At 36.2% G+C, this 24,844-nt stretch overlaps 1 protein-coding gene across 1 annotated transcript in view; it reads right to left on the reverse strand.

Moving 5' to 3' along the window:
- Nucleotides 1–1,163: 1,163 nt before the first annotated feature.
- The window catches only part of Nxph1 (neurexophilin 1), a 296,875-nt gene continuing 273,194 nt past the window's right edge, over nucleotides 1,164–24,844 (reverse strand). The window contains exon 4 of the mRNA XM_036182616.1: nucleotides 1,164–3,303. Coding sequence (XP_036038509.1) covers nucleotides 2,542–3,303 — 762 coding nt within the window. The 3' untranslated portion in view covers nucleotides 1,164–2,541. The remainder of the gene's footprint in view (nucleotides 3,304–24,844) is intronic.

Consider the following 24,844-nt stretch of genomic DNA (forward strand, 5'->3'; position numbering starts at 1 on the left):
AAATCTATAGATCAGCAGATAAATTAATTACTGTGTTAGGTGTATTCTGTATGTTTATAAAGATATATGGATAATATTCATGGAGGTGTTGTAGAACAGAATAGAGGGGTAGAGACTGAGTCAGAATTTTATCTCATTTTGAATTTGGGATGGGGAAAAGACACTTCAGAATACACAATGAAAGCCACAGTCCAATCATCAAATGACCCTAAAGAAATCAACTGATCTTTTTTTCCCCATTTATCTCTCTTGTTTGCTGGGAAGCAAGTCTGCAGTGGTTATAGTGATATATAAGCACAAGGTAAGACTTATTTGTGAAAAGCATGTCTAACAATTGGAATGCACGAAGCTCTTATTGCCTGTTCTGCCAGAGTTGTTCTAACATTAACCTCTAAATTTCATGGACAGATCATTAACACATTGATACAAACGGCTGCCTGCACGAGGCAGAGAGTTCTGGGAGATGGGCACTTAGCAGGTGCATGTTTGATTAACAGATGAAGACTTTCCTCAGAGCAGCGATCGACTTCTCCTTTTACGGTCATGGGTTTTGTTTCACTGTTATCCTTCTGTTGCTTTCTCTAGGAAAACGAGGTCCAGACTGAGCAGCACGGGAAGGGGACAGTGCATGAGTGCTGAAAGGTGACAGGGTGAGTGCTCTTAATTTGGCACTTTGGGTTAACTTTTGAGTTAACCAAAATTCTTCAAATTTCAACACTGAATCAGTGGTCTTAAACATGAGTGACCTTGCATATTTCTTCAGCAGTTTATTTTTCTAGGATTGTGCACACCAACTTTAAAAAGAAAGCTTAGTGTCCATATACAATGCTACATAGATAATTTGATCTCGTCTGGTTTAAGCAATTGAGACTAGGAGCCCTCTACTGTTGTCCCAGTTTCTCCAGTTGGATGATGTCACCTCAATAAACGCAGGGAAATTCAGCCACAATCTTCAAGACAGCTTGATTTTCTTTTAAAGCAAAAACATGGCCTTTACTTCAATACTCCTACTAAATAATGACTGTACAGGGTAGAAAGTCTACTCATTATAATTAATTTAGGCACCAAAAATATTCTCCCTATGTTTACTAGTAATTTTTTTCTTTCTTGGTATTCTAGAGTAGCTAACATTACAAAAAAAAAAAAAAAAAAATGCATGCCATGTTGTATGCCACAATTATTTTCTAGGCTTGAGACCGAAATTCTTAGGTTGTTTTGACTGGGCAGCTAACAACAATTTAGATGATTCTGCTCACATTCAGTGACATGATATGCAAAGCCATGGCTGTATTCCAGCACATTCTTCTTGTCAGAACCGTTTAAATCACCATCTTACACAAATACGTACTGAAACTCAACTTTAAGTGTTTTATTTTTATGTACATTTCTTTTTTTCCAGAAATAAAATATCTAAATACAGACAGTGTAATGTGGTATATGTATAGCTTTCAACAATACTTGAGCTGAATAAATGCTTTGTACATTAAATTTGTCTTTTTAATGGAGTTCACAGCTACATTGAATAAATGGATTCCTCAGATCCTTTTTTTCTTTTTAACCAATAACAAGCAGAGAGACAAGTACAATTTAATATTAATAAGCAGCTCAAATAACACTTGGTTAAACTATATACAATACAAACCATTCATACAAATGAAGACTAGGATATTGAATTTGTTACAATATGTGTAGTAAAGATAAGACAGACACTTCTAACTTACATGGTGTCTGCCAGGCATTTCCCTTCTTATATAATGATCAGAACTTGTGTTAAGCAGCCTTAGTTGCTCTCAACATTGCAAAGGTCCAGAGATAGGCGAGAAAAGCTGTAATCCCAGTGTCTGCCCACATGTAAATTTCAAATGTTTGCTCATCTTTACTGAGAACGGGCTCTTCCCTCCAGAGAAAGAAAAGCCATCCTGTATCACCGTGAATGTGCCTACTGTATGCTGGGAAAAAGTTACTACACTTTGTTGTGTTTATAAAATAAAGAATACTGAGCTCTAAAGACACATTTTTTTCCATTTAACAAGCATATAACTCCTACAGTAGTGTTCACCAGCACAGCTACTCCAAGCAGTAGGAATGCATGAGTGGGGATTATTGATTAGCATGGACTCAAGACCTTAAAAGAGATTTCCATAACAGCATGTTAGACACATCCTCTGTCTAGTTAATTCTTTGTGTTTGATCATAGTTTATCCTGAACTATCATGAGTCAGACAATGAAAGCCCTCACAAAGGGAACCATGATAGATGCAAGCTGAAATGTGCAAGAGTGGATGCTCATGTGCCTCTATCTGTGATAGCATGTCTTCAGGTGAGACTTTGAGATCTATGGTGATTTACAACTATGCTGAGAGATGCAGCTGACTGGGCAGAAATGACATCCATTGTTTTCCACTAGCATGTTTGCACCAGTCAACAAGAGCAGCAGTGTAGACACATTCCAGGCAACAGATGTGACCTTCTTCCTTGAGGTAACAGCCCTGTCCTATGACCTCTAATTCCTCAGGCTTCAGTCTCATTCCCTGTTTGTCCTCATCCTGAGGGGAAGTAAGGTGTGTCACTGTGGTAGTTGTAGTCGGGGCATACTTTCTGTACTAGTTTATAGTCCGTACTATAAAAGGAAATGTAAATGCAGATCACCTTGAAGGGCTTGGAGCAGAGCCAGGACACATGACTTTGGGTCTGCTCCTGGTAACAGGTTTTTGAAGGGTCATAGTTGCAGAGTGTGTTCTTGGTAGCCTTGTCAACCTTTTCATATTCAATGCGACAGTTGAAGGACTTGGAATCTTTGGCATCAATCACGGTTTGTTGTGCCAAGTCGAATTCCACGATTTTGGTTGGGGGCACCAAGCTGACAGATACATTACCTTGACCAGTGGAATTATGCCTGAAATAGACACTAAACGTCCCATTGCCATGATCTACAATTTTCCCAGTTATCAACAGGTTTAGCTTCACTGTTTTGATGTTGGAATGAAAATCACCCCATCCAAACATCTTCTTAAACTTGCCGGTCTTAACAATGGGCCTTCTTTTGGCCCTGGGCCGAGGTTCTTGAAGGTCTGTGGAGTTCCTCAGCCAGTCCCAGAGGTCTTGCTCAGAATAAGGTTCTGGGGTGTCATAGCGCAGGTCCAAATCTGTGTCATTTTCTTTACCACGGAAAGTCTGTGAGAGGAGCCGACTGATAGACAAGTCTTTGCTACTTTCTGTCCATATGTGCTTTAGTGTGGATTTGTTGCTTCCTGACTTCAGAAGTTCCGATTTCCCACCATTTGTTAAATTGGCACACGTGACCTGAGAAAAGAATGTAAAAGATGGGTGTTTATTTACATCTCCACATCTAAGAATATGCAAAACACACATTCCAGCTTTTGCTGGGAGGCTTGGAATTAAATGATGACGTTTGCTGTTGTTACTGTTCTTAAAAGTACCTCCAGTATCTGGCCACTGTTTATTAAGTGATAAAATACCACTTCTATTTTTATTCAGTAGTGGGAAAGGGGAGGTGTGGGTGGATAAAAGCCACCAAGCATGACCTGAAGACTCATATAAAACATTGACTAAAGAAAGAAAAGGCCTCCTAGCATGAGTAAGCCAAGTTGAATTCAAATATAAACTAAACTAAAGTAAATAATGTCTTATCACTAAACCCACTTTTAAAATAAACTTTTATAATCATTATGTTCTTTTTCTGGCTCAGAATCACCATAAGCACTAAAGCTATATGACTTGCATAAATATATCATCTGGTATCCTGTTTACTTTGATTGCTTATGTCAATACTATTTTAGAAATAAAATTAGTTTTACAAAGCATGTTTTCACTTGTCAACACACACACACACACACACACACACACATACACACACACACACACACACAAACACACAATGTCCTTATCACCAATCACAACACACAGGATAATTTTTTAAATTTTCAATGCTTAAAATGTAGTTTAAGAAAAGAGTTATAACATCCGGTATTCACTAGCATGTAGGCATTTGAAAATCTGCTAAAACAACACAAAGTCAGAAGGTCACTTCAAGTGAAGTTGTAAGAGTCACACTTGGATGGTATTCTCCAAGATCCCATCTTGCCTCTTTGAAATAATTGGTTCCTCAATGATCCCAGGGGTTCAAAGGAACCAGTACCTGAAGGGCCTCAAAGCAGAAATCACTCATTCTGACATGGAGCATGCAGGACATACAACCTGTAAGCATAACCCCAGAACCCACTGGAACTAACAGCCAAGACAGACCATTGACCACATGGACTGATTCATTTCAGCTGAGGTTGCTAAAGGAATTCCCCCAGATGTCCATTGAAAAGCTAAGTTTCCCAATAAAGTTCTTTGGCCAGGTTCCTGATGAACCACTCCTAAGGACCCCAAGTCCTTTTTCAAATATGAGCCTGTTTACTACATTCAGCCTTTTTGGACTCTCTAGCCATTATATAAAAGTTCTCCAAGTAAAAGATAATTGTCAAAGAGCTCTCTTAAATGAGGCTCATTAGGAATAAGAGCCATGTTCTAAACCATGTCTACCTGTACCTATAGACTTATCCATGTAGGTCTCTTGTTATGACATGGATGTCTACTGAGAATACCCTTCTGTCAGATGTATATGATGGAATGCATTAGCTTAGGGGCCAGACTTACTAGTATTTGTTTCCAGCTCTGTCACTTCTTTGAGACAGCATGATTAATGTGGGACCATTCTCACAAATACCAGAAGTTGCTTTATTTGAAAAACTACTGGTCTTAAGAAATACTGTACTGATTTCCTTGTAAACCTATTACATCTAAAATAAAATGTGGTTTTTCTAGTGGGTTTTTATATCCCATGACTTCGCCCTACAAAACCAAAGTTAAAACACTGGAGGGGTTAACACAGCTTTTTAAAAAATTGTCTTAAGCTGAGAGTCCATATTCTGTTGCATCTGCTCTCCATTTCCAAGGCAATAGTATGCTTAAAGGATCAAAGTAGATTTTACTAGGGGACAGAAAACTTCAGAGAACCCTATTCTAGACACAGGATTTGTCATAGAAGGAACAGGCAAGTAAGAGTGTGTTCATGATCTCACCTAACAACAGCAAAGGCCAGGCTTGTGTTCACTGTTATTCTTCAGACTTTTGACTTATCACCTATGAAAACAAAGCAAGACCCTTGTGTATTCAGAGATGGTCTGGATAGACTGCTTCCATCTCAGAGGGAATGCTGAGAATTGTGAGAAGGGTGTCTTTGCTACCAGCTTCATTGTAATAATAAGTATTTCTTCCTTTCAGTTCTGTTCTCCCCTTGCATTGTTTTTTTTTATTCCCTCTCCACCCAAACTGTTTCCTGTCTATATTTTCTCATCATTAAACGAATAAAAATTTAAATTAACAAGAACAAAAAAAAAAGATTTAATGTTTCCAAATCAAAGAAACTAAGCCAAAGGAAAAATAAGAATGGTTCATTTTCAAAAAGCATACAGCAAAAATTTTAAGGCAAGCAATGTTTTTAACATAAACTAAATACTATGACATAAAGAAATGAAATTGAAGGGAAAGGTTCTTTGAGGGAGGAGAATTAGACATAGGAATGTATATAGAATAGGTATGAAATTAATTTCCCAACTATCTCTTTTGCCTGATTATAATGTCAATTTCTTATAGGCCAATCTCTTATACTCTTTTAGTATCTCATATAAAGTGAAAATCATGATAGTTTCAGAGTTAATATTACCCTACACAATTATAAAATAGTAGAAGCAGATAAAGATATATTAATACTTCCCTAAATTAATGCATTTCAAATTATACTATTTTAGGTTGAGGATATCTATCTATTCAGTGAAAAAGCACATGGAAGCACATGCAGGACCCTGGAATCGGTAGCCAGCAGTGATGGGAGAAAAGGGGGGAAATAAAAGTAGAAAAAACATTTTACTATGGTATGACACAGGGTAGCTAATATACGCTAGAACATATCTAAAAACTCACTAACACTAATTGGCAAGTCTAGTACTGATCCTTTGACTTTAAAATACCTTTTTCATGAGTATTTGCTTTTTATATTTCAATAAAAATCTATTTTGTGGTTAAATATCCAAATGTATACTTGCCTAACTATACAAGCATCATCTTCCTACAATCTTCATATTGATTATTTAGGAGAAAAGACATAAGTGCATGTACTTTCCTCTGATTCTTGTTCTTACAGTTAGATGTGTTCCCATTGTTCGGTTAGTGAAAATAAATTTGGGCATACAGAGAGTGGCTTTTATTGTACTTTATCTCAAAATCAACAAGAATCGTAATGCGATACTTCTGAAATGCACTTGTTAACAGTAGTGAAACTGTCCCAAAATGGAAGGGAAAAAAACACTTACAGAGCAATTTATGAGCAGCAGGTAACGAGTACAAGGGGAAAATTGTAGTACTGCAGAATATAATTTAAAGAAGGAAGAATGAGTATATCCAGAAAGCACTATCACTGTAATGGATGGACAGACCTCTGATTTTCAGTCACATTGTCCATTGTTTAGCTCTAAATTATATTCTCCACAGCCATAGTGATTATGAATGTGGACTTTGGAGTAGACTACCTGAACTCAGACTAGGAGTTCATCCTCGACAACTGTGTTATGTACAAAACTTACTTATTGTGTAGAAGCTTACATTTTTCCCCTTTAGAGACTAGGCGATATTAGCCATATCTCTCAGAGGGATGGTGGGATTGCATGGGAAACTCCATTTAAAGCGACAAAGAAAGTCTCTGGAATGCAGTGGGTGTTCAACAACAGTGTCACTACCTGGAATCATCACACTTCCACCTCTAAACTCTACCTTATGAAGATGAATGACTTATGGATAACTTGGGATGGTATTTGCAAGTAACTAAACTTTTAAAGAAAATCTGTCTTTAGAAGAACTGTAAATATAAACAATTAAAAAAATATCATACTGAGAATGAGAGGCGATTGGGGAAGACATATGCCAAAAGTTTCATATAAGAAAGAATGAAATAAATTATGTAACCCACTGTGCAGCATCGCACCTCTAGCCAGAGAAACAGATTTAGTACTCACAAATCTGTTTTAAAAGGAGGCAGCCCTGGTGATAAATATGATCACCAAAATAAAATATTCTAAAATATATCTTAACAAACTTGAGAGCATCTATTGGATGCTGTTAAAAATTTGTGCTGAAATGGCCTTTAAAAAGGAAAAAAAAGCATATATTTTTCAATGCTGCTGTGACAAGCTAAGAAACATGGAAAACTACAGGGGCAGTAAAACTCCAAATAACAAAGAATAAGTATAAGAGTAGCTATGAAACCACTCAAGCACCAAAAGCAACAAAGGCTTTTGCCCTAGGCAGTGGGCTGTAAAGCCTTGAGCAGTACTGACAATCAAGAAAATCCTGAGTGTAGCTACCAAATCAAAGCATCTTCCAGTTGCAATTATCAGAATGCCTTTATATGTTGCACACTCTCAATCTTTCTCCCTATTAGTTGAAGAGAATAGGACAATATCTACAGGAGAATATCAACAATGAAATTCCAAAAAAGATCCTCATCAGTGGGTCTCTTGACCTATTCAGTATCACAAACCTTGATTACTTTCATTTTATGAATTCGGTCACTATGGAATGAGACTCTGTTAATAAGAAGTGGAATAGAGAAAATCAGAGATAAACGGTGCATGCATGGTTCTCGATCTCTAGGTGGTTCACAGTCTAATCTGTGGTCAGTTAAATGAATCACACTGAAATACTCCCTGTAGCACATGTAATATTCTTAGAGTCACAAAGTTTAAGGGCAGTGAAGGTATAACAGAAGAGTTTATCCTAAAATCTGGAAGATAAAATCATCTTGATTTTTATCTAGTAGAAGATGGGTCAGAGAAATTCTTCCAGACATGTGGAAGGAACATAATGGAAGAAGTCTTGAAGTCCAGAAGAGATGTATCAAAGGTAGACATGGAAAATAGTTCCCTATCATGTCTCTGTAATTTTGTTTCTTTTGAAAAGTATCTCTTCTCTCTTTCTGTTCTCCACTTCTCCAGAAACTACCATTTACTCTCTTCCTGAGTTTAATTTTTTATGTTCCACACATAGTGAAATCAAGTCAAGTAAGACCCTCCTCAAAACCAGAGATGAATATATGGGGCACAACATGCATTAGATAATTTGATTTGGTCATTGCACAATGTGTGTGTGTGTGTGTGTGTGTGTGTGTGTGTGTGTGCGTGCGTGCGTGCGTGCGTGCGTGTGTGTGTGTGTGTGTGTGTGAAAGACATGAATTTAACAGATATTTCATAGATGGGAGTGAATTAATTTTATTAATTTTTATTAGTAATAGTTTTTGAAGCACAGTCTCACTATATAGCCTAGACTGCTCCTAAACTCATAACTAGGATGCTGCCTCTACCTCTGGAGTACTGAAATTACTGTGTGCCACCAAGTCGAACTCAACTTGATTATTGACTAAAGGGAAACATGAAAAGACTGAAAATTAATGAATTTTCTTTTGGCTGTAAGAGTGACAAAATAACAATAGTCTAGGATACAAAAATTAAATCTCATAGAATCATTGTGGGATGAAGTATCTACAGATAATTCTTGCCATCCAACTGGAATGTGGAGACATGGGTCAGAAGATGTGACAACTTACTTTTCTACTTAGTTATAACACTCAAAGCATTCTGGAAATTATTTTTCTGGAAATAATATTTTCCCTATAATATTACAAAGAAAACCTAAAATGTTTTCTCATTGATTATATTATTCTAAATGATAAATGGTTAATCCATATTTCAAGGTTCTTTTGTCCAATGATCCAATGTCCAGAAAGTATGTTTGCCTGTGTGCCTTCCTTTTAATTGTTTTAAAAACATGGCTACGTGTGTACATTTTAAAGACAATGTTTCTTGCAGAACATAAACATTAAGCACAAAAATGGTCTGGAAATCAAACATTTATAACTGAGGCAGGAGCTTTAAGTGAAACAATGAAGGAGGGAAATGACCACTGCAGGTGAGGTGTGAACAACTGATATCAGCTCTGCCTTGGCTGGTCCATCTTTATGTGTCTTAAGACCATGTTTTCAATATCTTCTCATCATTGACTACACTCCATGCCAAACTGCTATTATAGAAAATGTTATGGAAAACAAACATTTTTATGAAATAAACCATCTCTCAACTTCCCTCCCACTTGAACTATGATTCTGGTCTTCTGAAAAAGAGGTGCCTACAAATATTCATTTTCTAATTTTAAAAAATTACAATAAGATACCTTTTAATTTCCATCAACCAGATCACTATACTGTTGATCTATTACTATTGAGTATAAATATAAATAATCTAAGTCTACATTGAAATTTTAGTATTTACTGAATCAAGTGCATGAATACTTAAAGCCACACAAAAATTTGAGACAACTTGATACTTAAACAATATTGCTCATCAGTGAGTAACTAATCAACAAAATGACCTGCTTCATGATTACAGCTTTATTGTAGCAGTTGTACGATTAATGTGTTGCATATCTGCTCTAAAATATCAAGTAATTCTAGTTCAGAGAACACTTTATCCCTGGAATTATAATCAGCATCTTACACATAGCATTGCATTGCATTTAAGCCATATGCAGACATACACAGAAACTTGAACTTACTAATAGAGTTTTGAAGTTCATAGGATAAAACAACTACTTGATAGTTGTCCCATAAAGTAAAATCTTTATTTTAAAAGTCCTGACATCCTATTACCTTCTCTCACATGAGAACTTAGCTTTTCTGAGTGTATAAGCTGTGTGAGTTTTACAGAAAAGGTTGGTGTAAGACAAACAACAAGTTTACCCATGCCTAAAAAAATGTTTTCATTGGTCACTGACTTGCATTTGGTATAGATATTCATTCTTGCCTTAGTTTCATTATATCTGTTCATAAATTTGAGGGGTTTACCTCAGTCATTCTTGAATCTTACAAGGTAGATTATTTTAGAATGATTTTTGTTAACCATTTCTTATAACTAGTTTATAGAAAAAAAGATGTATATTCTTACACATTAATATGAAACTCATTTCACAAAGTTCTCACAAGAACTATAACATACATGTTTACAGAACATACTTTCTACATTGCACTCACGTCCTATGGAAGTGAGAATGCTTGGGACACAAGAACCATACATTAAATTTCTTGCATTGTTTATGTTCTTACACACTGTTTCAAAAATAAAAGATCATTCATTTTTCAGTCATACAACAAAGATATGAGGGACAGGTAGCCCTCAAAGACTTTCTTTTGTTGTAACTTCAGGTGCATCATTGGCAATATCTAGCACATCAGCATCGTGTGTGATGAACTAGTGGAAATTGATTAGTATCATAATACATTAAAATATTTGACTCACTTCCTCTGAGTCAAAATGGCAATGCAGCATCACCTCATACCTGGTAGGGTAATTCACATGAAAATGTGGAAGAAAAATAACTATGAGATTGTGAATTAAAATGGCCATTATAGAAAATAAGGATGTTTTTAAGACAATAAATGGAGCTACCATGTAATCCAGCAACCCCATTTGTAGGTATATATTTTAAAAAAATGAGTGTCTCAAAGAGATATCTTAATTCTCATATTCATCCCATCACAGATTAGTGAGCAATAACACCTATCTGGATATTTGTTAATGAATGAGTAGATAAAGAAGATCTACATACACACAGACACCTACAATGGATTACTATTCAGCTTTAAGAAAGAAAGAGGCCATGCCATTTGAACTAACAAGGATAAGCACAGAAGATATCACATAAAGTAAAATAATGTACTTATTGAAATTCAATATAATATATGAAACATGAAATACAATATAACCTCACATGACAGTTCACCATACAGAGGGCAAACTCCAGAGAAGAGTTTAATGGTAGTTACCAGAGGTTAGGATAGGAAAATGAGAGGCCATTGCTCAACAGGTACATACTATAAGTTACAAGTTCTGGAGTTATAACATACAGCATAGTGACTAATATCAATAAAGTATAAATTTTAAATAGACAAAGAGTCTAGTGTTCACTGTTCTCACCAGAACAAGTTAACTATGTAAGGTCATGGTTCCATGAAATTGACCACAGCAATCTCCTTATAATATAAATATACAAACTAACATCACATTTTATACTTTAAGTAGAGACAATTTTTGTCAGTAATCCCAAATAAAATGAAAAGTAAATACTCTTTAAAACTAAAAGTAAAACAAACAAAAATTGAAGGAAGAGCAAACCAGAAGTTACATAATTTCTTCCTCTCTGAAGCATGCTATAGTGGCAGCCATGTTCCACTAGTAGTGGAAATGCAGGGATGGGGATCTGGGTCTCTTCCTTTAACCCAGTAAGTGTTGGGAGTCTGTGTGGCAAAGGAATCAAGGGCATGGATATAATGATCCGTCTCCACTAGGAACATGATTGGACTGTAGAAGCCTAAGACAGTACAAAAGCACATTCCCCGGGTTTGTCTGTGAGGACACTTCTAAACTGGAGTGTGAGGGAGTGACTGACGGGGAGAAGACCTATCCAAATGTAAGTAGTGCCTCCCGAAAGCCTGGGGGACCAGACGGAACAAAGGCCAAAACAGAGGCAGGTCTGCCAGCAAAGGCTTCCTTTCTTCTCTTCCTGGAGGATGCAGTAATCAGCCACCTTAGTCTTATTTCTGATTTTAGGATATGCTTTCTCCCCCAGAGAATCAATGGATAGGCCAGCTGGGAACCAGAAATTCTGAGACTATGAGCAAAAAAACAAACAAACAAAAAAACCTTTAAGTTCATTTTTTTCTCATACTTTTGTCACAGGAACCTGATTAATACAATGTCCTTCAAATTAAATATCATATTTTAAATATAAATTCCGATATTTGATTATTAATGTTATTTTAGGGTGTGTTTTTTCAAAATGCAAACGATACCTATAGGATCCATTAAATTTTTGTGATGAACAAAAGTTTTATGTGGCTTATTTCATATATGTTTAGATGTATATGTGTCTTGTTATACAAACTGTTAAAACTTGGATAATTCTGAAAAAAATAAAAAACAATTCTTCCTCTATAACAAGCACAAATATAGGATCTGCATAGTAAATGCATAAGTACAAGGCCTTACACAGCCTTCCCAGAGCATGTGAGAGCAACTCTTCTGTAGGGTTATAAGAGCCAGGAGAAAACTGAGAACAGGGCTTTCAGGCCACACACTGTAGCACTAGTCTTGACCTCTGGACAAAGACACTGTATCTGCTCAGAGGGTCTAAACAAACTGAGATGGATATCTGCAGAGTTGGAACAATTCTCAGAAAAGAGCAATGTGATAAAGAGAAAGCTTGCTGACAGTGTCACAGTGCAAGAGAGACAAAAGCAGATCATAATTTATCTTTAACAGCACCATTAAGACGATCTTGCCCACCAGTATACTCCGTGTCATTCTCAAGCTAGAGAAGTCTGATCACCTTGATGAGTTGGAAAAGTCCTGAGTGGATAAGCATGCAAATCCACAGCACACCAATTGTCCCATTTGCTTCTGCACTAAGCATTAACTCTAACTCATGTGTGATTGAATTCCTCTAGAGTTCTTCAGATAACTCTCCATGTTAATCTTTTTCCTTGATTCCATTTTATACATTACTCATATAAGAATTATCTTTAAAATTTTCTGAGTCGTTTAACATTCGGAAAGGGCATGTTTAATGGAGAGCCGTGAATGACTGCTGAGAAGTTGGCTTCTCATTCTTTGAAAATGTTTCCTTTTCCAGCACACTTACTGTATAAATAGATACACAAACATACAAGTTTTGACATGAAGTCATTAATATTGATGAGAAATTAATAGTTATTAGTCTAAATAGCTCTGCTTATCTATTCTCTGAAAACATAATTACTGATTATTCAGGTTTACCTTGCAAAAGTTCTGTTCTTGTTAATAAATGTATGAAACTACATAGTGACAAAACAACCCAGAAAGATGTGGTTAATGTTTTCTATGACTTCTTTGTGAAATATATACAGAGTATCTCACGTGAGGGACTATGAGTATGTGGTTATAATAATGAACAGATCATTTGAAGTAACATAGTAGAGGGCTATTTCTTCATTAATCCAAAGTCATCACATGTCATTTTTCATTAGTCATAAGACAGTTAGAACATGTCAGTAATTCTGGGTTTCCCTCGGTGGAGGAGAAGTATATGCTATGTATGGGTGGCTTCTTTCTACTGGAATCGGAGGTCAGAAGGATCATGAATACATGTCAAGGCCAGTTGTGTAGATGCAAATGGATAAGTTCACAGCTGCATGAAGTAAAATAAGGTGCAGGTATGTCTACCACCGACCACGGCAGGAATTACTAGTTCACACTCTACTAGCATTTGCACATGTTACGGCATTCAAACCTTCATGGACAGGAAACCTGCTCTCCAACATATCCAGAAATGGTGGAACCTTAGAGAAGCAGGCCTAGAAAGAGGTAATTATGTCATGGAGGTTCCTCACCCAGAAGTAGTTGACAGGTGTACATATTAGGAAATTAAGCAAGTTCTCATAGACTGGTTTAGTTAGCAGAGAACAGGCCATTATGAAATGAGGCCATGCCACATGTTTAGCCTCTTGGGTTCAGCTGCCTACCCTCTTCTCATACATGCATTTCTGCTATGTGACTCTGTCTACCATGTTGCAACCCAGAATGAATCCCTCTTAGGATGACCACCCAAGCTTTGACGTTTTAAGCCCAAGTAAACCTCTGTCCCTTATACTGCGTTCAACCTCAGATATTTTGTTATAGCAACACAAAACAGAACACGACAGGTTTCAACCCCTTTCAACAATGTGTGCATGCATATGCCCAGATGTATATGAGAACATATTTCCATAAAAACATACTTTATGTTAGTCATATTTCACTATGTTATGGCTACTAGATGGTACTATTTAACAGAAAATGAGTTGTAATAAAATGAGGTCATGCCATGAATTTGACCTTGTCATGATGGTATGTGAATATATATTGAGTAAAAATAGTCACACAATTCATCATCTATGGGCTGGAATCCTGGAGAAAACAGTGACATTGACACTGTATACATAATATGCCTTTGTAATAGCCTCTGGTATCCAGAGGCTGATCTGAAAACCTTTCCTTAGACATAGAAAAAATCCTATAAACAAATTGAGAGATGCCAGTTGCAAAGGAATGCCAGCTCTGTGGTGTTAAATCTTAGATTATTTGAAAAAAGTCATTCATGTCTCTTTCTTGTCACACTATAGTGCACATATACTGCTCTGAGCATTCTTGATGCACAGTGAATAAATCAGCTAGTCCAGAAATATGAAATGGGGCAAATGTCCTATGAGTGCATACCATCCGAATTCTGTGAACATCTTAGGGACTGGGAGTCTCCAAACCTCTGAAGCACACAGAGCCAAGATGGCTCTGGTTGCACTGCCCAAGAAAAATAAAGCATAGTAGAAAGATGGTGTACCCCTCATCTCCTCTATTTAGCAAGGGTTGAGAAACTGTGGTTTGAGTTGTCAAAACTCTGGATATTACATAAATGAGCATCTTAGTAACATGCTTCATTAGATAAAGATTTACAAAGCATATCTAACCAACAGGTCCAGGACCCAAGTGAACTATTAAGCATAGCTCTGGAAAGACATGTATGTGGGAACATTCACACTTTTATAACTATACATGTGACACACACCTGCATATGCATACATACATGAACTCACACATTTTATCTTGGATATATAGGAACAATCTATTTCTCTGGAAAACTCTGAACTATATTTTCTAAGAAAGATTCTTAGCAATGTTCATAGCACCTATAAATACAGCCTGACCTCTGAAAATAGCTTCAGAAACATAAATACCTATCAATCTGGTATTACTGTTTTCCAGTATTCTGAGCTAGACTCAACTTGTACAACTCCTTTCCCTATTTCCATGTTGCTGAAAGCATGACATATGAAGTCACATAGTTAAGAGCCAGGTGCTAAGGGGGATGATATTTATGCAGAGATATCCTAAAGAAACAAAAAGATAGCCTCTAGATTTAGGTATGTTACTTTAAAGAAAGCTAATCAGAACGCAAATTAACTGATATGCTTTCAGGAAAAAAAAAAAGATTACCACTTTATTTAGTAAGAAACTGAATTTCACTGAGTCGAAGTACATTTCTGTGATATATTAAAAGATGAAACAGGTCATCAATAGAACAGTGTCAACAGAACCCACAAACAGTAAGAATATTACTATAGGAAAGGCTGAAATAAAGAGATTGGTTAGATACTAATTTGTTGTCGGAGCTCAACAAATCTCTAGCTCTATCTTTAATGTACTCTAAATTACGAGAAATAAAAGAAGGGCAGATGTTAGGACATGTTCTTCCTCTAGTATGACACCCACTTGACTTCCTCATGCTGACAAGTCTTTAAAGAGTTAGATAATGGTCCACTAGAGGGAGCAGCTGGGACACGTGACAGCTGTCTCTGTCCGTGGTGCTGGAAATCAAACAATTGCTTCACTAAGGGTCAAAGGCTTCAGAGAACAAAGATGCACCAGGAAACTTCCTGCTCACTCCTGGTTGACACTGCCTCCGAAAGCTAAGTCTTCTGTGAGCTGCAGAGAACAGTAAGGAAGTGTGTTGCTCAAAGAATTATTAAAAGCCATGGTCACCGGAAAAAGCACTTATGAGTTTGTATAGCTTCTAAAACATTGCTTAAGGACAAAATATTTATGTTTGTTCATGTGTTGGAAATCTCTTCAGGTCAGTGCAACATATATCAATATCATCCTCATTTTAATCTCATGATTCTGGTCATATCAGTCATTTTCATATGCCCTCTTTCTTCCAGCCACAAGACCATTGCACAGTTTCTTTCCCTTACTGGAATCCATCTACCCATCTTTTTGCTAAGATAAACCTTACACTATTTAGATCAATTTAGGCCTTCTGATGAACCCATCAGTCCTCTTATAACATTTTGTACTATTCCTTTGTAAATATAATATATATCTGTGGGAGGATATATATATTCCATACATTGTAATCTTCATGTCATAGCCATATAATGTATTGCTATTGCTTTTCTTTTATACTTTATTCAATCTACATGCTAAGCAAGTACTGTACAGATATCCACTGGATGAATAAATTAATGTTTAAGCAGAATGCCTATTCACATACAACCACACCACTTGGCAGATGATCTTTTCTCACAAGCAAATAATCAGTTCACTTTAACAGATAAATACATTTATGATTCAATTCTTTATGTGGGTTTTATCCAACTCTACAAGCATGCAGAGTGATGCAAGAGAAAGAGTGGTCACAATAACCAGTCTGGAACATCACATTAAAAAAATTTAAGTATATTTTAAATCATTTCTTTTAGTTTTTGAGATTATAATATAATTACAATATTTCTTCCTTCCATGTCCTCCCCACAAATCATTCTATATACCTCTTATCTCTTTAAATTTCCTGGCCTCTTTTTTATTAGTTGTGTACACACACACACACACACACACACACACACACACACACTCCTAAATACACAAGCATATCTTACTTTATGTAAAGAGATGAGTGAAAAAAAGCAAAGGTGACGAAATCTACATGAAGCAGCACTGTGACAAATGCAGGAAAGGCAGAATGAAACAATCTGTTGGCAATACAGAAGTTGGCACTGTGCTCTGGGTTTTTCTCTTTGAATTTCTAGAAATTTGATCCAAAAATGGTACTGAAGGAAATGTAAGCAGGACTTGAAAAGAACAGTCATTCAACATGAGTCTGTCAAACTTCCTGGAGGTATTTTCTTCCCAGTATTTCAAATGGACATTTCTATTAGCAAATAATAATTGTCTTGACACAGGCAGTTGGGCACATGTTAGTTTATTTCCTTGCACAAATGCTCATTTGCTTGGGAAATGCAATCAGACTTTGAAATGTGAAGGAAAAGAATCAATTTATGAGTATGTTTCCAAATGCTTCAAATGATGCTATAAAGTGCCCATTAACAGCATGGATTAAAATAATATTAAAATGTGAGTCCTGAAGGTTTTTTAAAAACTTTATTCTGTAAGGGTGACAAATTGTAAATAAAGGAAGTTCGGCTGTGGCATTTTTTTTTTTTTTTTTGCTTTGTCGTTACAAAGTGAAAAATCCATGACTGTTAGAATGACAAAACATTTGAAGCTTGAAGAAACTTTTGAAAGTATTTTCTAACTTGAAAAGCTGAGTATTATAGGTTTGCACTTGTATGAGATACCACAGTGATTTAAAACAGTCAAAATTGTGGTAAAGGTTTCTTAGCCTTCAGCCCATTCATGATGCAGAGGTTCCCTTGTTGAAAACTGGGGTTTATAGTCTCCTTTGGGGTTTAAATCAGTATGTCACATCAAGAGAAGAAACCAGCTCCTCTTCCTCAGAGTTTCAAGGAGTCTCTTGATTTTGTAAAAGGAGAGAATGCTGGAAATTTAGCAACGTTTGTCCATTCTGAAACAATAAGACATTAGCTTAGAAATTTGCAACATCAGCTAAGGACCCCTGGGTTTGACTGTGAAAAGTACCTGGGCCTTCCCAGAACTAGATCTAAACTCTGAACCATGACTCTTGACCACTATGATGGAGGAAAAATCAAATGGGGCCCATCATCACATGTCTTCAATTAAACCAAAGATAAGATAGGGGAATTATTCTTCAAGCTGTGAGTGGAAGACTGTTTTATATCTGTCACCAAAATACTATCCATTTTCAATAAATTTGTTTTAAAAAAGATAAAGTCAAAACAAAACTTATGCTGTATTCTACTCTCCTCTACCTCAGAAACACATAAATTTAAACAATCCACTATGTTTTTTAAATTTTTCAAAAAGCATTTCCATGAAGTTGTTTTTATTTCAAATCCATCTGTAACTCAATTCACTCCAGAAAACCTATACAAGTACTTTTTACCTCCTTGTGGATCAGTCTTGGTTTTTAATTACGTATATGGGTATTTAGCCTGTGTGTATGTCTGTGTATTATGTGCATATCATACTGAGAAGGCCAGAGGAGTGCATCAGACCCCCAAGGAATGGAGTTATTGTGAGCAACCATGTGGATGCTTGGAATCAAACCACAGTCCTGAAGAACAACAAATGTTCTCACCCACTGAGCCATCTCTCTAGTCAAAGAAGTTCCACAGACCCTCCCAAGCATCACAGGCTATTAATATCCAGTGCTGTTATTTACCCTCCAATACTATAGTAAGACTCTATTGATGAAGATGTTATGTCCTTAGGTCACTGAATACAGCGAAATTGAGCTAGTGTTCAACTAGAAGTATTATCCTTCTGACCAGCATACATGGTAGTGGAATGTACTATCCACACTGTCAGAGGAGAAAAGTGATCATCAGTCTCACCCAGCTATGGACCCTGCAAGCCACATTATCAATATTCTGTAAAATGCACCCACAGTGCAATGTTCCTGTTAAATGGATATAGGAAAAAAAACAACTTTAATGACATATTGCTATTTTCTGATCAGACAATAAGGAGAATTATAGGAAATCCAAGGTTTCATGCACTGAGATAGATTATGAAGATCCTAAGGGAACCAGCAGTAAGGCTGGCAAAATATGTTCAAGGTTAAGTAATATATCTCAAATGTACCACTACTTTGTTTTTATTCAAAATAGTTATGTCATTGTCTCATATAAAGTTAAAGGAAAGGATAAGATGTTTGTGTTTTTCCTCATCTTGGGAATTTGTTTTATTTTGCTGGACAAGAAATGCATTTATAAATGAAGCCATCTTTCTCTAAGTAACTTTGATTCTTTAAACAGACTGAAAGAATAATTCAATTTTATTTGAATCTGAATATAAATAGTATTTGTATCTAAATGCTTGCAATACTTCATTTTTATATAATTTCTAAGCTACAGGTAATTTCCACATGCTTCTTATAGGAATTCACCAATTAAATTTACTTCCTCACATGTTACTTTATTGGTCTTCTATTCTCTTACATGTATTCAGATATTCATGTATGTGTATTGCTGAGCCTTTTCAAGAGTAAAATGAAAACATCATGTTCATTTATCTCTATATAGATCTTGAAGTAGTTCCTAAGGAAAAAACAACATTTGTGATGATTACCATGGTTGAGGATTTATAAGGATCATGCGTTGTCTTTCTCTGGATGACATGATTCTTTGGCTACTTTTTTTTTTCCCTTTACACCTGTTAGGTAATTTCTAAAATGTCCCTCAGTTTGTATTGCACTGATGTGTACTGACAATCATGTTATAACAATGTTTTAGAACTTTAGGATGTCAAAGATGCAATCAGGGAGTTTATCCTTTGATCTGAGAGTTTAGGAAGCAAAGCTGTCAGTAACTGTAGAGAACATAATCTTGTACTGTGCTAAATCATAGCCTTGCAAGTCATTTAGAATACTTAAAATAATTTTACAGGTAATTAATCTGCATTATATACAATTCTTTTAGTATTATTGATAGTAAACTCATTAAAACTTGTTATTTTGTGATTTCCTTCGATTCTCATTTTGGCTAAATAGGGTTAATGTTTAAAACAAAATTTACTTGCTGGATTCGCTGAACTGATCTATCAGTCTGAGGCTGATACTAAATTCATATATCACTTAAGACAGAGAAACATTATGGTGATTAGGTGATTTCATCATTGTGCAAATACTATGCAGTGTGCTTAGGCAAGCCTATATAGTGTCTATCGTCTTGGACTGCATGGTTTTGGACTTGACCTGACTTCAGTGCTGAGGGAATGAATAATAGAAAGACACATAGACATATATCTGGTGAGCCATGTGCTCTATTGGAGATGCACCAGCAGCCTCGAAATTCAATGTTTATTATAAACCAGTAAGGAAGAAGGCAGGTTTACAGTACAGAGCTGACTGGGGAGAAAGGGGAGGTAGCAATCACTGATGAGGAGGAAGCTATGGTTGATAGTTTTTTCTTATACTGGTTTCAACTAAAGATCAGTGTGTATAACATCCATATTAAGACCAAAAGAAGTCTTTGCCATTCTTCTGAGCCTGAAATAGGGAAAGACTTGCCATTCTCATGGACCTGAGGAATTGGGATCCTTAATATGGCCATTTCCATGTCAACAACCTATGTTCACTCAGGCTATCATCCACTGTCCACAATTTATCAATGCCTCAATATGGTCTTTTGAAATCAACAATGGTAAAATAAATGAGGTTGCTGCTAGAATAACATGATATATTCTTTTATGCTAAACATTTTTCATAAATTGGAGGAATGTACTATAAAATAATGATTAAATCATAGTGCAATTGTTATGGTTAATATTGACTGTCAACTTAACTGGATTTGAAATTAGCTAAGAGATATGTCTCTGAGAAGTTCTGTGAGGGTATTTCTGGGAAGGATTAAGTGAATGAAAAGACCATCCCTCAGATCAGGTAGCTAGTTCTTCCAGTGGTTACTCAAAAATAAAGATGGAGAATGGTTTCCTCTGGAAAAGCAGCCTTTAAGGGCTGGTGTTCCCTGCCCACCACCATTCCTTGGTTATCAGCGTATCTTCCCTGTTGTTGCCTCCACTTTGTTGTCATTGGACTCTAGATTATTTAGTTTTACACCATGGAAACTGGAGACTCTTCAGAAATTCTTCACATCTCCAGCACCAGATTCAGTGTGCTAAGCCAACCAGCCATTGTAGACTATGGCAGATCCCAGATTCTCAGTCTCTCCGGTATGTATACAACCAGTGTTGAACTGTACAACCTTTATTGTTTCCAATAACCTCTTTTGTAATCATATTAATTCTATCAATTCTGCTCCTCTGGAGAACACCAGCTAATAGAAATATATGCTTAATGTGTAAAATAATAAGTCTCTCAGGAAAAATGCCAAGTAACATTCATCATATGTAATTGTATATACTATTCTTTCTGTGCCCAGGATTAATCTCAAAGCACCAAGACTAAATAACAAAGAGAAAAAGAGACCCACTGCCTAAGAGGCTTCCTGATAAGTGTCATATAATATGAAAGCAGTTCTAAGATGACCTGACCCTAACATGAAAGTTCTGTGGTACCAGAGATATAAAGAGAACTAAGAAGGAAGAAAAGGAGAAGGTAAATTTACTTCTTACTGCTCTTGCCATTTAACAATAATAGTACATGTAATTTGGTTATGAATGGACATATTCACAAAATGTACATTTCATCAAGAAAAGATAACATCAGCCTTTAATCATAGGTGTGGAATTCTGAGTTCTGGCATGATCTGAAACATGATTCCCCACAGGAGCTAACAAGCAGATTACACTGTTCCTGCTACACCAGGTGTTTGTACATATAGACACCAACTAGACACCCAGCAGGATTTCAAAGTTGTAACCTCTGAGGCTGAGATTTCTCATTCTAAACAGAGACATCAACATCCTCATAACAACATGACCTGGAGAAATAGAGATAATCTGTATGAACTGGTAGAAGGTAATAGTTTAAGTTTCACTCCTAAGATGACCATTTGGATCTATGTAGATAATTCTGTATGAAAAAGTTTCATATCCATATGGCAAACTAAGTTAGCAAAAGTTGACCAATATCAGATAGTTTGACATCATGGTTGAGGGCTGACCTTAGTTCCAGACTACAGACTTGCATCCAGACTCTGGAAACAGATGCCCTTGTCCATGGGAATTGCCTAAAGGGTGAGTGTCCAAGTCATTCTGGCAGGCAAAATGAAGTTATCTTTTTGAAGTAGTTATCCTCCAAATGAAATTTTTATCAATAGCTCTGGTTTTAGAATGTGAAATTATAACTGTCCATATAGAATCTTGGTAGTTCTTAATACATTTCGATTAACACAGGAATTAAATATACCCCCTGATATCCCTAAGGGGGTTGCACTAATGGAGTTAGTTTGATCTATGTTTTACAGACCTCCCGTTAGTGTTTCAGAGAAATCTGTTCTTTCTATTATGGTAACACCTCTGCTGGCCTGCAGCCATCACCAGCTCTGAAAGAGCTGAACCATGAAGCTATATCTCTGTAACTAGGCCAAATAAGCCATGACCTGACAGGGTGTAAGCAGTCATTGTCTCCTATTAAATCTGAAATCTGCACTTTGCATATTTGAAAACAACTATCCAGTTGCACTATAAGGTGTAGCTGCCAAATGAATAATTAGATTTTTAAGAGACTATAAAGGGACCAAAATGCTTCTCACTATGCCAAAACCAAAGTCGATTCAGATTTTATTTCCTCCCCTCCCATGTTTTTATCTTCATTCTTTGGCACTCAGACCAAAAATATTTCAACAACAAATAAATAGACTTCTGTTATACAATGTAGAGTATAAACCAATTCTAGGCAGAGATTATGTGGGGACCAATGCACTCTATGCTGCAAACTGCAGGCTGCTGCCTCAAATGGCTAGGTAGAAATTGTATAAGGTTGGCACCTAATATTGCTTTGATTGGTGATTGTGATTACAAAGAGACTTTCATAAAATCTGAAAATGACTGAACGAGGCACTTTAATGTCAAAGCTCAGAAGTTTCTTTTCTGTTTAGAGATGTCCGTGCCCTCCCCCACAGTTAGTACTCCCCACTCCCTGAGATGTCTCAGTAGCTCACCTCACAAAGCCTTAATGAAAGAGACACAAGTGACTTCAGAAAGATTTGGGAAGGGATTGAAATGTAGCTGTATAAAATATCCTATTAACTCTTGCCCCCCGTTTTACATTTTGAGAAAGATTTTTAACTAAACCCTCAAAGCTCAATACCTATGATGTCATTAAACATTTTTCACTTCAGTGAATTGTAACTCAGGGACATTTGCAACTACTCTTTTCAGCAGGGGATTAAACTTTCAGGGAATAAATTAAATTGGGTTAAAATGTCTAACACAGTTTGCAGATGAGTGCTTTATTCAAGTAGCACAGAGACATGTTAACTTTGAAATGAAACTCTAGTTGGGTAAATAACGTTTGTCAAGAACCAATTGCTCAGGTGCTATCCCGCTCTAAGCCTACTTTATTAATACTGGGTTGTGATCTTCGATGCAAGTGTAGGGAAGAATTTTAAATGCAATTAAAACTAAGCTGGAAGGCCACACACTGTACTTTAATCAAAAGCTGAGTTCAAGCCTGCTTTACATATAATATGTGCAAAGAAAGATACTTTTTCACATTCAGCATGACTGTGTAAATACTCTATTTTGAAAGACAGCAAATTCATTTCAAGAAGAAAGGCAAAGGTGAGGCAGCACCTCGCCTTGGGGGATGCTATGAGCATCTGAAGACAGCTAGTCTCAGGAATATAGGAATGCATTATTACATATTCATAGTTAGATTTTTTAACAACTTGGCCTATCAAATCAAAATTAAAATATATAGGTGCAGACCTGAGAATATGTACATATGCCCTTAATTTCCACATGTTTATGCAAAAATAGGTATGTATAAACATATGATGCATTTTTTGAAATTTTATGGCTTAATAATTAGTAGAATAAATTATAATCCGTTACCTTCAAAGTCATTTTAAATTAAACACAGAAGTTACAAGCACAAGAAGTTTGACATTGTTTCATTATGAAACTGTATTCAGAGAGGGTAGAAAAACAAAAATATTCTGTGAATCAGGAAGAAGCTGGCTTCCCTGGTAGGAGTGTAACTGAACTTAACTGTGAGTGAAATCACAGCAAGCATCTTCCTGTCTATTGCCCCAGAAAATAGGGACAGCTCAGTCTGGACATTATTTTTAAGTTGAAAAAAATCCAATTAATTATCCAATATCAAGTGATCAACTCTGAAAACATGCATATAAGCAACACTAAATAGAGTTAGCAGGTTTTATTTATATATTTATGTGTATAGATACATAAGCATGTATATGTATATGTACATAGATAGATAGATAGATAGATAGATAGATAGATGATAGATAGATAGATAGATTATAGATAGACAGATAGATATGAAGCAATAATAAATAAAAAAGAACCCATGAACTTAAAAGGGATCAAAGGGATGATATGAGAGGACTAGAAGGAGAAGGAGAGGGAAAAATGATGTAATTACATTTTAATTCAAAATTGCAGATAAAAGATTTAAAGTTAAAAGGGAAGCTTTGATAGGAGTCCCTGGCTGGTGTTCAAAATTCTCATTAAGCCAATAACTGGGTTTTAGGAGCCTCGTCAGAGGTGAGCTGGCACAGCAGGTGAAGGCCCTTGCTTTCAAGTCCAGTGTGAACTGAGTTCAGTCTCATGGCCTCCTGGGGGTAGAGAGAGGACCAACTCCTTAAAGCTGTCCTCTGATTTCACAGGCATGAAAACCACAGGACCACAGACAGGTGCATGGGAGTGCATGCATACACATGAAAACCACAGGACCACAGACAGGTGCATGGGAATGCACACACATGCACACAAAGCACAAACACAGTAGACAGAAATGTAACAAAACGTTTAAAGAGTCAAATATATCTAAAACTATAAAAATGCATACAGTTTCATCTGAGCCTTAGAGACAGTTTTGGATTCATGTTACATCAGTTAGCTAATTTTAGAACTTTTTGCATCAGTGTAGGAGCAGTCCTTAAGTGGAGAAGCACACAATAAAATTTCCACATTTTAAGTCCATATATATAAGTATGCACATATTTATACATATATAAAACAACATTCTAACCTAGCCCATTTCTTTTTTATAAAATAATTTCTTCATTGATTCTTTGGGAATTTCACATCATGAACCCCAATTCCACTCATTTCCCAGTCCTCCCATTTCTGCC

Source organism: Onychomys torridus, chromosome 3 (genome assembly GCF_903995425.1).
Source record: "Onychomys torridus chromosome 3, mOncTor1.1, whole genome shotgun sequence".
Classification (NCBI taxonomy): domain Eukaryota; kingdom Metazoa; phylum Chordata; class Mammalia; order Rodentia; family Cricetidae; genus Onychomys; species Onychomys torridus.